General features: G+C 28.4%; 1 protein-coding gene across 3 annotated transcripts in view; it reads left to right on the forward strand.

The window, feature by feature from the left end:
* The first annotated feature begins 1880 nt into the window (after positions 1-1880).
* Positions 1881-15624, forward strand: part of LOC106679104 (protein FAM76A) — a 17922-nt gene continuing 4178 nt past the window's right edge. The window contains exons 1-6 of one of the 3 annotated variants that reach the window (XM_067051850.1): positions 1881-2101; positions 5154-5218; positions 5292-5505; positions 8675-8811; positions 10403-10561; positions 13532-13784. In XM_067051850.1, coding sequence (XP_066907951.1) covers positions 2012-2101; positions 5154-5218; positions 5292-5505; positions 8675-8811; positions 10403-10561; positions 13532-13784 — 918 coding nt within the window. In that variant the 5' untranslated portion in view covers positions 1881-2011. Of the gene's footprint in view, positions 2102-4604; positions 4624-5153; positions 5219-5291; positions 5506-8674; positions 8812-10402; positions 10562-13531; positions 13785-15624 lie in introns of those variants that run through there. The other 2 variants (XM_067051851.1, XM_014418058.3) reach the window with 2 other exon arrangements.

The raw sequence follows: 15624 nt of genomic DNA on the forward strand, positions 1-15624 counted from the left end.
CTTTTGATTTCTGTAAAAATAGCTGCCAAAGCATTTGATTAGGAACCCAATTCATCTCTGAACAGGTTTTGGAAGAAATTTTACCCGTCAAGCAATCTTATTTTATATACTATTGCAATTCTAGTATGGTTGGATCTGAAAAATGAATCAAGACATAAATTAAACTTAATCAGTATATGAGGAAAAAATAGCGGTATATTCACTAGGCTGAGTCATATTTCACTTAATATAGTTGGACTTTACACACAACTAGGGTACATAAAATGGAAAATTACCGTTTTGAATGTACGGTTACCGAAGTAAGTCTTAGAAAATATAAATTAAACGGAGGGGGGTATATAATTATGGAGTTCCGCTTCCTTGTTCAGGTTGTTCCAATAAGACGATTAGGTATGATAATGAAGGACACAATGTGATGCAGACTGGGAAAAAAATGAATGTTGTAGACTCTAGTAGCAAGGCAATCATCACTATCTGTGTCCTATCACATGCCTGAAATATAATTGTTATTTATTTTTATCAATTTGTGTTGCTTTTAGTAAGGATGACTGTCATTAGCGTTAACACTAGCTTAGAATAAGGAAGTGATAAATTTATTTTTAACTCCTGTCATTGTATGCGAAAGTAATGTAAATACAATAAAATTTAAAAATCTGTTGCTATTAGTTTATGTTAAATACAGTAATTATATGAACTATATATATATTGAATATGTCATAAAGTTATTCCTGTTCAATCTCTGGATGTACTCGGAAAATCCTAATATCTTGGAATTCAAGTACTAAGGACAACGGTAACAGCTTCAAATAAGCTCAGGGTATTTAGTATGTAGCTTCTACTACATACCAAAGCCCATGTAAGTTCCGCAAACCTCAAGCGAACTGTAATACCATTAGGAGCTGCAAGTAGAATCGATACATCGCGACCTGGAGACTAAGAAGTAAACTACGATTCGATAAACCATTGTCAATCGTTAATCTTTTGTAAATATTGATGATATTCACAACTGCTTTAAATTTATTGATGTAATAGCCATTGGTGAGTAGATATGAATAAAGATTAAATAAGACTTTTCTGACCCACGTTGAGATAGCTTCTTATAGTCTGTGCCTTTCGCCGGCCTTTTCATTGGTAGTAACTACTCTACCGTCCAAATTCTCTGTTTCGTCAATTCGAAGGGGAGAGCGAGTTAACATACATAACATAGTGGATCAGATTACTCTTCCATTATTTTGTTATTTCTCATAATCTCGGATGCTTGACTGAAAAATAATACTTCTCGTCCGTATCTGTGCACGGATCAAAAGCGCAAACTCTCAGAGCTGTTACTCCCCATTCGGCTGAAGGCACGCACTGAAGTTCCCATTTCATAAGGAACTAAGGAAAATATTCTAGGTCACCCTGGAAAGATTTAAGGCAAATATCTTGACTCACTCACTAGACTGTGGGTCAATCCTACGCAGGTTGAAAGTAAATACCCTTGGAACTCGCTGGTCATACGTGGTTGGCAAGACAATATTTCAGGGGTAACTTCTATCCGATTCTGAAAACAAATACCACGACAAGAAAATAATAAGCCTATGAGAGCTTCATTCTTGGTAAGTTTATATGGAATTAAGCATTGTAATACTATAAGAATTAATTCTTCGATAGAAGTATAAAAATTACCATCCTAAAACGTATTCACAATACTGTTATATATGATTTATTTTTTAACCTGATTGAGCAACGAAAGACTATTTGGTCTATTTTATTTTACCTTCAATATGTATATTGGATTTTTATGGTTTCAAAAAGAATATTCACTTTATTTCCAATAAGGATGACAAGAAAGAAGTTAAAATTCGATTTAACAGGTGCAGCAAAGCTGAAACCATAACCTGGAGGAGTTATAACTTCCTCGAATCTCGATGTTTAGTTGTTAACGGCTGTGTTGTGTCCTTTGAAGTTGTTTTGGTTATTAGCTTACTTTTAAAGTTTCCCTCACAACTGATATCCACTTTTTAGTAATATGAGTAATAGTGTGGCACTTTTTGCGTGTTCGAAGTGTTTTTCAAAGTATCCGTTTGAAGAACTTTCGTCTGGACAGCAGTTATGTAAAGTAAGAATTTTAAATTGTAGCAATATTATCTGTTATATTCTAGGATTTTTGCTTACAGTTCTTTTTATATATGATAGATTTTTTTTTCTTTAGAATGCTTGCAACAAGGCGTTCTAGGGTCCTAGAAATAATTTACAAACATTTCTATCCACCAATTAAAATTTTGAAATTCTCCAACAATTTTTAATTTAATTTTATCATTGTTTCATATTTTGACACACCATCCTATGTTTTAATTAAAGAATAATTACCTATTGTGTGTTCATTAATGAATTCCTTACATTAATGGAATTATTTTTAAAATTGTGTCTAGTAATATTCTATAAAAGTAAGTTTATATTTTGTTAACGAATTCAAATATTCCTTTTTAAGAATATCCTTTAACAATTAAATTGAATTTAAGGACTTTCTGCCTTATAATTTTAGTCTGTTCCCTTATTTATTTTTCATATTAGCAGTATTCAAACTTGTTTGTTGTGTTTGGAATGTTACTAATTGATGATAGGCTACTTTGGAATGACCTTAATATGTTATTATAAGCCTTTGTTGATTGTGTAAATGGCAATAAACCACCTGTTAGATTAATGACATTTAATTGCATTATTGCCAGAAGTAGACAATTTGTCAAGTTTGCATGTTGAATTTATAAATTATAATTCTAAAGTTGCAACAATCTATTTTCATGTAATTGTACAATCATACATTTATTAGGAATGGACTCTATGCAATGTAATTTACTGAATTTCAAGTGAAATTTTTCACTATTTTTGTTTACCATCCCTCATCTTTCATTTTATCAGTTTTCAAGTTGAGACAAATTATCAAGCGATTGTTGGTTTATAATAAAGATTATTTTTTCTTTGTTTTCTCTTCTGTTAATAAGACCTTTTTATGTAACTTATACAATAAGGATTTTTCTTTCCAAGTAGCTTTTTTATAATGCTAGTTATGGTGTAAAATTATTTTTTGTGGGGCTTCTTACCTCTTGAAGTTTATGTTCCTTGTGAATCATTGTTTTCTTTCTCATTTTGTATTACAAGATTATTTAAGTTAATGAAAAGATGGTGGAGCTCTGTTAGTCACAGATTAAAAATACCATTTTTAATCTACTTCCACCTCAAGATAGTCAGATGTTGTAATATACTGTAGATGTTGTAACAAAGTCATTTATTAGAAGTATAGAAATTTTGTACAGTTTGATTACAGAAGAGTTAAAAAAATATAAATTATTACATTAATAATCTACAATTTCAATTTTTCCTGTAAAATTAGGGATTAAATCTATAAAAGCTGATAAATGATAATTTATTTTTTTTTATTTCTTAATCAGTAACTTACTCTTTCATAATTAGTTGTTTGAAATCAGGTTCATTAATTTGTTCACTTATTCACTTATTAAATAAGAGAATTTTAAATTAAACTATCTGTCAAAGTTGCTCATTTTAAGTTTTTTCTTATTTGATCTTCTCTCCTTAGCACACATATAGATGTTGTATTCTATATCAAATAATACATTTAAATATTATGAGTTTATTGTGAGTCAGCTTTTATTACACCTTCTATTTGAAGGGCAAGGAGTTATTTCCTGATGATTAGTCACTCATTTCCTTGTACTTTTATTTTACTTCACCTTCTATGCTTGTATAAGCATTGCTATACATTGTGTTGGACTTAGTTCCACACATATATCCTAGATCTATTCAGTAATTGATCATGCTTAACTTTAAATATTTATGACATATACTATCTTCTAACTTTGTTCTGTTAGTAAGTGGTTCAGAAAGTCAAATGGTGGGAAATAACAAAATTACCAAGTTTTTTTTTCTTTTATGTAAGGGTTCTTTTTACTTAAATCGATGCCAGTACTCATCCTCAATTTATGAAACTATGATTCCCAGTTTATAACACCTACTAAACTATGTAACACCATTTTTCCTCCCATTCTCCCTAAGGGTGAAATTAAGATTTTTCTCCTAAATGCTCTAATAGTGCCACTAAAGTTTCTGAAAATTTCAGATCATTTTATCTGACAATTTTATTGATGTGGGACTTATTGAAAAGTAGAACCACATGGAATTTTCTTGGGTAACATCTAGTAAGGTTCTACTCATGTTCTACCATGACTTATGTTAAGAAATATCATTCCTTTTATTATTTAACTTTTTTTTATGGAAACTATACTCACAGACTACTCAATATAGTTGCTCTGATCCAGTTTAGCTGGGTGGCAATTAAATTGGTTGAACAAAGCCTCACTGATACCAGTTCTTATTAGTGGCGTATGCCAGGGGTGCCATAAGTGAATGCCACTTTCTTAAAATATTAAAAAAATAAAAACATTGAAATTAAAATAGTTAATATATACACTGAATTCCAGCATTTACTTTCCACTGTGTTTTCTTCTTTTCTTACCTATTCAACTGCTCTAAGGATAATTGTGCTAACATTTTAGCATTTATAGATTTTTTTTATCTTGACCAGGATGATGCCAGTTTTTTGTTTAGTCCAAGAAGGGTGCTATGGTAAGAAAAGTTTGGGAACCGCTGGTCTAGTTACCTTTTATTTGTACTTAAGAATCTGTATTATATGTAGCTCTTGATGTTTAATCTATAGTATTTTTTCATTGTTGATTATTTCCTGAATTCTCTTTTAAAAATGTGTAACCATCCTTTTCCAGTGGAAATACATAACATAGCAATCTCATATTGGTTCTTTAAATCTTGTTATTACTTATTTATAGACTAGTTTAGGCAATGTAGTTGTAATAAAAAATAATTATAGTTTTTTAACAGATATTTTCTACCACTTTCATTTTATTGTAAGTATTTTACATCAACACATCAGCCATTTAGTTACATCAACACATCTTTAAATGTTCCATGAAACATTTAATCTTAAAGTGATATCCTAATTTGACTCATTTCAAAAATATGTATTTTATATAAAAAGTTATAAAAAGAGCTTTATGCATATCATTTAATTTATAAAATAAATTTATATTGTTGTAATTTATGTAATTTCAATTGATAATAAATTTTTTTAATATTTTCAGAATTGTAGAGGCTCATTTCCTATAGTTAAATGTACATATTGTAGGTCAGAATTTCAACAAACTAAGTAAGTACTTATTTCACTGTTGCTAACTTATATTTTCTGCTAGTCTTTCATTTCGTTTATTTTTGTGTTATAGCAAATTAAGTACTAGTACAATATGTAGTAAATGTGAGCACAACGTAAAACAGTTTGGCAAACCTTCTGCTTGTGAATATTGTAATATCATAGCAGCCTTCATTGGTAACAAATGTCAACGATGCACTAATTCTGAAAGAAAATATGGACCTCCAGTTACCTGTGAGCAATGCAAGCAAAAATGTGCTTTTGACAGAAAGGATGATGACAAAAAGGTGAGGATTGTATAATACTGTTACTTTGTATTTATTATATTATCATTATAACAAGTTTTGTTATCTCCATATATTTTTTTATTTTTAATAAGCGTAGGTTAATTGTTCAGGTTCTGTGGATTAATAGTGAATCTATATTTATTAACTTATTCCATTTATTTAATTTTATGACCTTAAAATTAACAAATCACACCACAAACATAAACTAAGTGGTGAATTGTATTAATTTGAATTTCCATAAGTCGATTTTATTGTTCGTTTGTTTATTTAAAACCATGGAATCCTGCTCAAAATGTTAAGCCGAAAAGTATCTTTTCATAAACACTAAAAATATTAATATTATTTATTTTATTTTGAGACCAAAACTATTATAGTTTTCATGTTTCTTATAATAGACTACAAGACTTTTCATCAAATTGAGTTCAGTAATTTTGAAAAATAAACTGATATTTCAAACAATTTTTGTGACAGCATTGAAAATTGTCAGACACACAGTCTTTCTCTGATTGATTAAAAAACAAAAATCTGGTACAGTGCTCGCATCACACAACCTTTACTTACAAACCTACTTATGTTCGTACATTTTGTGTAGATTAGTGGGCTTGTGTTGAAGTTAATGCTATTTTTGTAATTCTTGACAATAAACCTTAAGACCAGTGTAGACAAAAATTGTGATCAAAAAATTTCATTTATCTGTTGCTGTAAAAATTCAAATATATAGTTTCTTGAGGTATTCATAACAAGTATAAATTTTACATTTCAATGAATACAACCTTTACTTACAAACCTACAACAAACAGTTTAACAGAAGATAACAAAGCAGTCATGCAATCTCAGGGAAGATCAGGCTCTATTTCCATAATGAAAGCTAATAGTATTAGTTCATAGTACAAGTATAGAAACATCGTGGTAATTGCACTAATACTCATTTTTTTTTTTCATAATAGGGAGGACTATTAGTGATATTACTGGAGTTAAAAAATACTAAAGTACAAGTTACTATTGTACAATTCAGTGTAATTGTATTAAGTTAAATCAACAAGACTAATAGTATTAGTTTGTACTTTATTATGAAATAGGGCCCTGGTGGTCCTGATAGACTTGGATGTATCTATGTTTCTTTTTTCTCCTTTAGTTATTCATAAAGTTCTGTAATATTTTATATTTATTCATTTTTTATTATTTCTAACTATAAGAACTTTTCTTTTTTTTTTTTTAATAAACAAAATTGAAGGTACTTTATAGTAAGAGTTTTTGGCATTTAAGCCCTGTTGGACTATATCGATGAGGATAAGACCTGTTTGTCATTTAAGGCACTTACTTGTTCCTTAATTCACCGAGTTTAATCAAAATCATTAAAGCCATTTTAGAGAAAATTAAAAAAAAATAATTGAAAAATCAATTCTATAAAGTGGCAGCTCTGGGTGGTTGATTATATTGAAAAAGTTGCTTTAACATCCCAGGCATATATATCCCCCTTTAATATGTAATTTTAGTTTAGTACAGGTTTTCGTTTTTGAGCTGGACTGTTCATACACAGACCATTTTGTGATACTTGGTTATTTGGACTCAAGAAATCTCAAAACGTGTATTTTTGTTGAAAACTCGAATTCAAAATTTACCCAATTACAATATTTTCCCTTATTATGTATTACATATATTGGTAAGTGGAAGTAAAAAAAAAACATAAAAAATTATTCCATTGAATGTTGATATATATTTCTTTTTTGTTGATGTTTATTCTGACCCTTATGATTAGAGATTAGAGTTTAGAGAAAGAAATGATATGAGCTTTTCAACAGAAAAATAAAAGTGAAAAATATTTGCTTTGAAAAATATCATCCAGGGTAAAGAGGTGAAAAGTAGTTGCAAGTACAACTCCTTCAGTAGTTTGTAGTTGTGAGCTACAACTACTGTAGTTGCAAAAAGGGCTTGTAAGGAGAACGCACAAGTTGTAGTTGTAACTGTAGTTTTGAGTAGTAAAAATCCATAACTAAAATTATTAATGATTTTTATTCACATTTAAAAGTTAAAAAATTTCTATATATGGAGTATCAACATTTTTAAAGCAATATAAGGTCTGTTTGTCCAAAGGTTTTGAATTGATGCATCATAATTTTGATATTAAGATGGGAATAATAGCAGGACACCATTTTTTTTTTTTCAAACCTCTATTTTGAAATGAAACCCTAAAATTTATTAATTTGGTAACATTTATAGGTATAAAAGATTTTGAACTGATAACCATCTCTTTTTTCCTCTATATTAGGTTGTAGGGCTAGTAAAAAAACTAACATCCAGAAGTATTAGTCTTTAAATATTAATTGTTTTATCATTAAATCAATTAATGAATAACGGAAGCATTTTTTCTTTTTGAACTCTGTAATACCAAAAATAACATGTAAATGAATTTTTTAAAAACCTAGACAAATTTTTAAAAAACAAATAAAAACCTTTTATTCAATCTTACTAAATGGCTCTATTCAAGCCACACCACTTACGTGAGCATTCTAAATGTTTCTTTTATTACCTCTGATAACATTCGGTCAAGACATGTGAATAATACTTCTGAATTTAATATTGAAATGACAATGGAATTAATTGTGGTTCATTTCTAGATCATATTATTTTCAATGATTCATTGTTATATGAATCAGTAACATAACAATATAATGTTGAGTGTTTGTGTAATTATTTTAATAATATGTATTGTATTAAGATATTTTGTTAAAAGGGTAAAACATTTTTGGGAAGTCTTTTGTTCATTGTTTTATCCATTATTGCTTTAAGTGATGTTAGTGTGTTATTAAATACTATTGACATATTTAATAAATACTATCCACAAAAATATGGAGAACAGTGGAACAGTGGTGGTTTATTCATGGCATCTGGTGTTCAAATGGTTGCCATTTTTATTTAACTTTTAAGTCATTTTTTCAGTTTCCACCCATTTTTATTCTTTTTTTTTATGACAGGTTTGAAGTAATATTGTTCCATAATAATAGTTGTCATTCTAGGTAGTAGAATTGTTAATAAATAAACTGAAGAGGATTAGATCCTAATTTTCCATGTCACCTCTCCTTTCATTCATACTCGCTCTTTACTTATCTTCCTTCCTCTTTATTCTTTCTTTTGAAGTTTTTTTAATAGTCAACATTAATATTTTAAGGTGGATGGAAAACTTCTTTGTTGGCTGTGCACATTGTCATTTAAAAGGGCATTGGCAAAAACGAAACAATCAGATGCTGATAGAAGAGCCCAGTTAAAACTTGCTGCTCAGAGATCAAATAAAAATCGAGAAAATAGGTAAAATTAATTCTTATTACATTTTGTTTGGTTGAAATGTTAAATTAGTTTTGATTTGTTTAAAAGTTAATTATTATTTATGTACATTATTGATATCTACTTGAAAGTTTCAAAGTATTTAAATATCCTGTAATTTTGAACAAAAATTTATTTAATTTTGAAGTAGTTTGCTTGTCAAAATTTCATAAACTTTTGAGATTTGAATGGACTATAAGTCAACCTCTAATTTCAACCATAACATGGCACATCAGATGACATTGACTAAAAGTTTGAGAAATGAATTTGGTGTCCTTATATATTTCATATTTTGGTTTTCTTACAGTAGTTTTATTGACCTAACAAATACTGACAACTATCATACTAGACCTAATAGTGCTGGTGATGGATTCAAAATTATTTCTACATCCTTGATCAATCAAACTTTTTTAAAATTTTGAAAATTAATGATTTATTATTTCAGATTTTAATGGGGAAAAAAGTTCAATAATGTTCCAACTTATTTTCCTCCATTCTCCTCAACATAACAGAAAAAATTGCATATTTTAGATTAAAAATCAAACTATTTTTTTCCCTGAGAAAAGAGAGTAAAATCGAAGAGTTTTTGTTATCTCAACAAAAACCAATATATAATACAATAATATAATAATAATATGTATACGTAATAAACATAATTATCCTTTCTTTGCCTGAAGGGCATTTTAAGGTAGGTTGTGGGATCCGCTGTGTGCAGGGGAGCACTGTAGCGCTTAAAAAAGTTTGATTGAGCGAGAATATAGAAAAAATTTTGAATTAGACGCAATTTTCGGTTTTAAAATCAATCGACCAAATTGATTGGAAATTGATATTTTAGGTATTAAAGTAAAGTTGTTGCCGTATTGCTAACATTTACAAATATTGGTAATTGATTTCAATTTGCATATATAAACCCACAAAAATTATTTAACATTATAGAAATTTATTGAGAAAAAAAAATTAATGGCTTGTTGAATATAATAAGATAATTTCTATTAGGTAATCTTTCCATTACTTTTAATGTTGGAAGAATGAACATATTATGCTATTACTTCAACAATGAATATATATATAACAAAATTTGTCAATTCTCATATTTGAAATCTATATAGATTGACATTGGCTCTGTAAATTTATGTTAGTTTCCTTTTATTTTTTCTCCTTTTTCATGAACACCTTCAATGCCTTATCCTAGACCCATTTCCTTTCAACAAATGACTTTGTCCATATTTCTTATTTGATGCATCATTAATAAAAAGAAGGATTTTTTAATGAGATTCTAGCAGATTCCATTATATATTTTTAAATTCCTCGGTTATTATTTTTGTGGATACAGATGGAATTTTTTTTTATATTCCATTTTAATTATATTGAAACATGTCTTCTTGCAGCATGTATTTTCCTGTTCACTACCTTTTTTGGATACTATGATAATGAAATTCTTTAATTCATTATTTCACAAAGATTTTTCTCCATAAATTTTACTAATTTCTCAAAACACTTCATTGAATTAAGGGCACTGAAAGTGTTTATGTAGTTTCTACTTCTTTTGTTATTCATTCAATTCTTCATTGTACAGGTTTAATATTAATAGATTTCAGTCATGGTCCTCCGAGGGAAAATTTTTTATTACTGTCAAAAAATCATCAAGAAATGTTGAATACTTTTCAGACAAAAGCACGGTGTCACGAAAAATTCTCACGACTAGTAATGTTGATTTCTATAATGAAGAAAAACGGTGAGAGATATAATCGTTGATTTTTTTTGTTAATCCTTAAGAAACTATATGCATAAGCGTTTATTGTATCTTTATATTTATTAACTCACAATGCTGATAAAAAATATATTTTTATTTTCAGTTAGAACTTTCATTAATTTTGTTTTGCCTTCTAGACTAGTGGTTTCCAGACCTTTTTCTAAGTCTACTAAAGCCTTATATTTTCATCACCCATTTTACTATAAGAGGAAGTAAGGTATAATAGGAATATCGCTAAACAATTAGTTACTGGTTATTGAGGCCTGTTCCAAAAGGGAACTATATCCAAATTGGTGATTTTTATAAAATTATGTCAGATTATTTTTATATAGTACTTGGACCTAAAAATTATATATATTTTTCAATATGATGCGGTTTTTGTGATTTATTGATTAGAATAACCTGAACGAAGGGGAGGGAAAAACCTTGTCTCTTAAATTTTTTAAAACCTAAATCTCCGATATCAAGAATTGGTATTTAATGCTTATCAAAACTGAAGTATTCTTAAATTATAACAATGATTTTTATTTTATTCATTTGTTGTGATAGCAAGAAGTAACAAATGAGGTTATTTTTTCACATCAAAATTGATTGAGTAAATTTGACTATTGTTTTAATATTAGGGCATTTTTCAGTAACAAAAGAGGCTTGATAAATGATTAAACTATCATTAAATGGACATTTAGCTACAAAAACGGTGTTATTTTTTCTTACATTACATTAGTTTAAATATATCAACAAACTTGCTCCATAGTTGTGACCTTCAGTTAACCTAACTTTTTTTTACAACTAATCAGTTGTATATGTAGTTAATATATCACTTCAATTTTTGAACACAACTATTGTTTTATGTTTCGAAGAACGTAATTATGAAATAATCTTGAAAATGTTTGTAAATTTGAATCTTGGGCCTTGAGTTAAAACCAAATTAGAATTTATGGAAACAAAATTATAGCAACGATAATATATCATTTGCAAGGTTATATTAAAGTGATGTTCAGTGATTGTTTATGATTTATGATCCATTTATTGAAGAAAAAGTATGATACTACTTCAACATATTTTAACCTGTAGAAAATTACAGATTGACCAATATTGTGATGCAGGCAAACTCTGTTGTTATTTTTTTTCTGTTACACATGTAACTTGATCTGGAATTTTTTTAGATATTAATAGAAATTGCCTAAGTAACGACACAATTGCTCTAAAATTTAAACACAGCATGATTTTAATTTGCTTACCAAAATGAATAAAATAACTGTAAGAACAGATATTGATTCATAATATGATTCGAATAGAGTTGTTTTACTCATATCATTAATCAATATCTCAGTTTCTCTAAATCATGATCTTGTATTTTTTTTTTTTTTTTTTCAGATCTAAAACTAAAACTTTCATATTCTAAATATTGTCTCACATTATTTTCTTTACTTATTTACACATACACATACATTTAGGTATTTTTCGGTTTCTTGTGTTATTTGTTTTTATTATTTTTCTATTTGTGTTTGATTTAGATATTTATTTGTTTTATTACTGTCAATTAGTTATCATTTTTAAATCCAATGATTGTTGTTTTTCTTTTGTTACTAATTGTAAGTTTTTATTAATTTGATATTTTAGGAAGTGTGTCATATTATATGTTCTATGGTTAAGTTATTATCCAGTTTAATTATTTACTTATTTTTGTTACTCAAAATAAGAAAAAAAATTAATTTTTAATCCCTCCTGCTGTCTCTTTCTTTATTAAAAACCTTTTGTAAGCATATTAGTGTATTTGAGCTGTCTTATTGTATATTTAAAGGTTTTTAGCTGCATATTTCACAGATTCTTATTGCATATTCTGGGTTTTTTTTTTGCATACAAATCCGGACCATGGTTATAACTCATAACAGTAGAACATTGTGTAAATACCCATGTGTGGAGTGATGCTTGTCACCGAAAGTATATCATAACTATTTACAAAAGTAATCCTGATCAATCTAGTAAATGTACATAGTAAAATCACTGGTAATCCAATTTATGCCTGCCTATTATTCTTGCAATGGGGAGTCTGTTTTATATTAAAATATACCAATTATAAATGAGTCCGTTTTGTATAAAATGTCGTAATGATGTAAAAGAAATTAGTACCTTCAGTTACTCAATGCTGTGATGGTGGATTGCACTTCATTTAACCATTCAATGTGTTATTTGTTGAGACATCATGATAGTCTTTCAATCATAGGTTAAGTTGTTTTCATTGGGAATTCAGATCCATCATTCTCCATAATGAAACTATGTTTGGTCCTTACTGAAAACTTGGACTTCATAATATTCTCATTCAGCAGAAACTGATCAAGAATAGAATCATGTGTATGTGCTTACTTTATCTGAATCTCAACTTGGGTTGAGTCTTGGGTTCTCTTTGACTTCAACCACCATTCATCTCAATTGATTACTTACTACTGCTTTCCAAATTCTCAAATCTGAAAAGTTTCTGGTGCCTTCATTCCCTAAAATCTAGCCTTGGTCTACTTGCTCTTCTTTTTGTGTTGAACTTTATATCCAAGATCTTTTGAGGTATTTCTTCTAGCCTCACTCTGGTAACATATGTACTAGGCCTCTTTGTTGGTTTGCCATCTGTACAAATCATCAATACTGTATAAGAGTTTTCCTGCCTATTTTTCACTCAAATTTCAATATTAAATTAAATGATCCTACTAGCACTCAGATACACATGCTAATACTAATCTGGGACGTGGGTTTCTTAAAGGAATGATTTTGTAGACTTTGCATACGTACTGAATATCTAAGTGTGAGCTGTTTAAATCCACATTACTGTCCAAAATTAAGAACGTTACTTACCCAGTTACTGTTGTTAATTACTTTTTTACTCTGTTATTTATCAAAAAAGAAATGGACATTGCCAAAAACTATATTATCAGTAACAAATTTTTTTTTTTTTTGCAGACCATCTAGAGGTAGTTCAACGAATAATAAAAGATCAGCTAGTAACAGATCAGATCCAGCTAAGTTAGAAACTGGATTAGAAGCATTGCCACCTGTGGCCAAAGCCATGAGGACTAACCGACCTCCTGGTGATCTTGTCGACCCCAATTCTTCTGATCATGTAGTAGCAATGACACAGCTAAAAGAGCAAATGGTGTCACTTCAGAAACAAATTTGTCAAAAAGATGCCTTATTACTTTCGAAAGATAAAACGGTAAGTTTTTAATAGTATTTCCATAATTTTACTTTGGAGTTTCTGAAGAAAATACATTTTTTTAGTATTTGTTTTTCATATTAGTAATAAGTAATTTTAAATTAATATAATATTTACCTATGATGTTATTATAAACAAAAAGCAAGTAGAAAATATGTTCATCCTGATTGTTAGGCATATTTTCTGATGGAACTATTTAGAATGGATTTGTAATTGATTTTTCTTCTTGAAAGTGGGAATGAAAAAAGTTAAAGCAATCAGAGATTTTTCATTATTCATTTTTATGGATTATTAACATTGCTATGATAGAACTTGATGATGTTTGGAGGCAGCTGAAAGCATACAGTTTAAATCTTGACCATCTTAAGAATGAATTGTTGGTAATATATTAAAATGTCATTTTAACCCTGACCTTAATTCTTGACCAAAATCTTTTATGTTTGAGCAAATGCTTCATATTCTTATTTGATTTTGGAACTTTAGTGACCAAATCCTTTTGTGTCCGAGCAAATGCTTCATATTTTTATTTGATCTTGGAATTTTAGTGATCATTAAAACTGTTAGTTACTGTTGATGAAATAAGGAAACTACTTTCGTTTGTATTATAATGATTCAATTTATCATCTCCTAAATGATCAGAAGGGGCTGCTTCTGAACGTGTCCTGTATATGAATGAATTTGTAAAAGAAATTTCTGCATTTCTTAAATTCTGAATTTTATTCTATCAAAAGATTTATCTATTTTACCCAATTGATCAGTTGACTAATGATTTTCGAGTTATGATTAATTAACCGTTTAAAAGTAAATATTTTTTTCATCTCTTATAAGTGTTAAAACGTATTACTTCTTCTTCACATAAACATGTCTTGGAGGACAATGGATGAGTTAAAAAGGTAATCTATGAAGATGTTTAATTTCAATTATTATTTATTACCTTTCCAGGTTAATGTAATTATATCTTTTAGGTTATGACATAAATAGGTTGCAAACATATAAAAAGATTTAAAGAAAGGGAAAAACAAAAGGAACACTGTTTGCATGTATAAGTTTATGTTTGCATGTGCTTACTATATAGATATTTTTACTATTGGACTAGAGAATGAACTGAAAAAAACAATTCAATAGATTTATTATCAATATTTCATAGATTGATACTGGTATATTATTACTCTCCATTTATCGTAATTACATAGCTAGTTTAAAGTTTCACTTTAAAGGAAATTTTTTAGTTTTTAAATGTGCTAACAATATGATTCCATTTGTGTCGGATTCAAAACTTTCGTGCATGCTTGACAGCTTATAGAAACAGGCTATGGGTTTCAGTGTCATGTATAGATATTTGCTGTGTGTTTAACAACAGAAGAATTGACACTTCCAGATATACGTTATAGGTACCAGCTTGCCACAGAGTACAGGTAAAGTCTGCTGGTTTCAACAAAAAATTCTATTGGCTTTTCTTAATTATAGGTTTGTGTATAGCCACTTGGTCCTAGCTAGTACAATACTTTTGCTTAACTGTTAACAATTAAACTTAAGGAATATTTTGCATATTAACTATTAAGTAAACTGTAAACTGGGGTTGTAAAATATATAGTTTTACCAATTGTGTATAATGAATAGACTTTGTCGATGATATAATAAGTATTGGTAATTCAGTACACATCTTTCCCAAATATTGCTTGTACTTCAAATGTATTAGGAAAACAAGGATAAATATCCTATGTGAAAGTTCTCGCTTGGGTATACTAGTACTAATATGAATCAACTTTTTTTTTTTCTTTTTTTTTACATTTTTGTTTTTACTGAATTTAAATAAACAAAACATAATAAATCTAATATA

The sequence above is a fragment of the Halyomorpha halys genome, unplaced genomic scaffold, assembly GCF_000696795.3.
Source record: "Halyomorpha halys isolate HHAL.00 unplaced genomic scaffold, Hhal_1.1 Scaffold177.1, whole genome shotgun sequence".
NCBI lineage: Eukaryota > Metazoa > Arthropoda > Insecta > Hemiptera > Pentatomidae > Halyomorpha > Halyomorpha halys.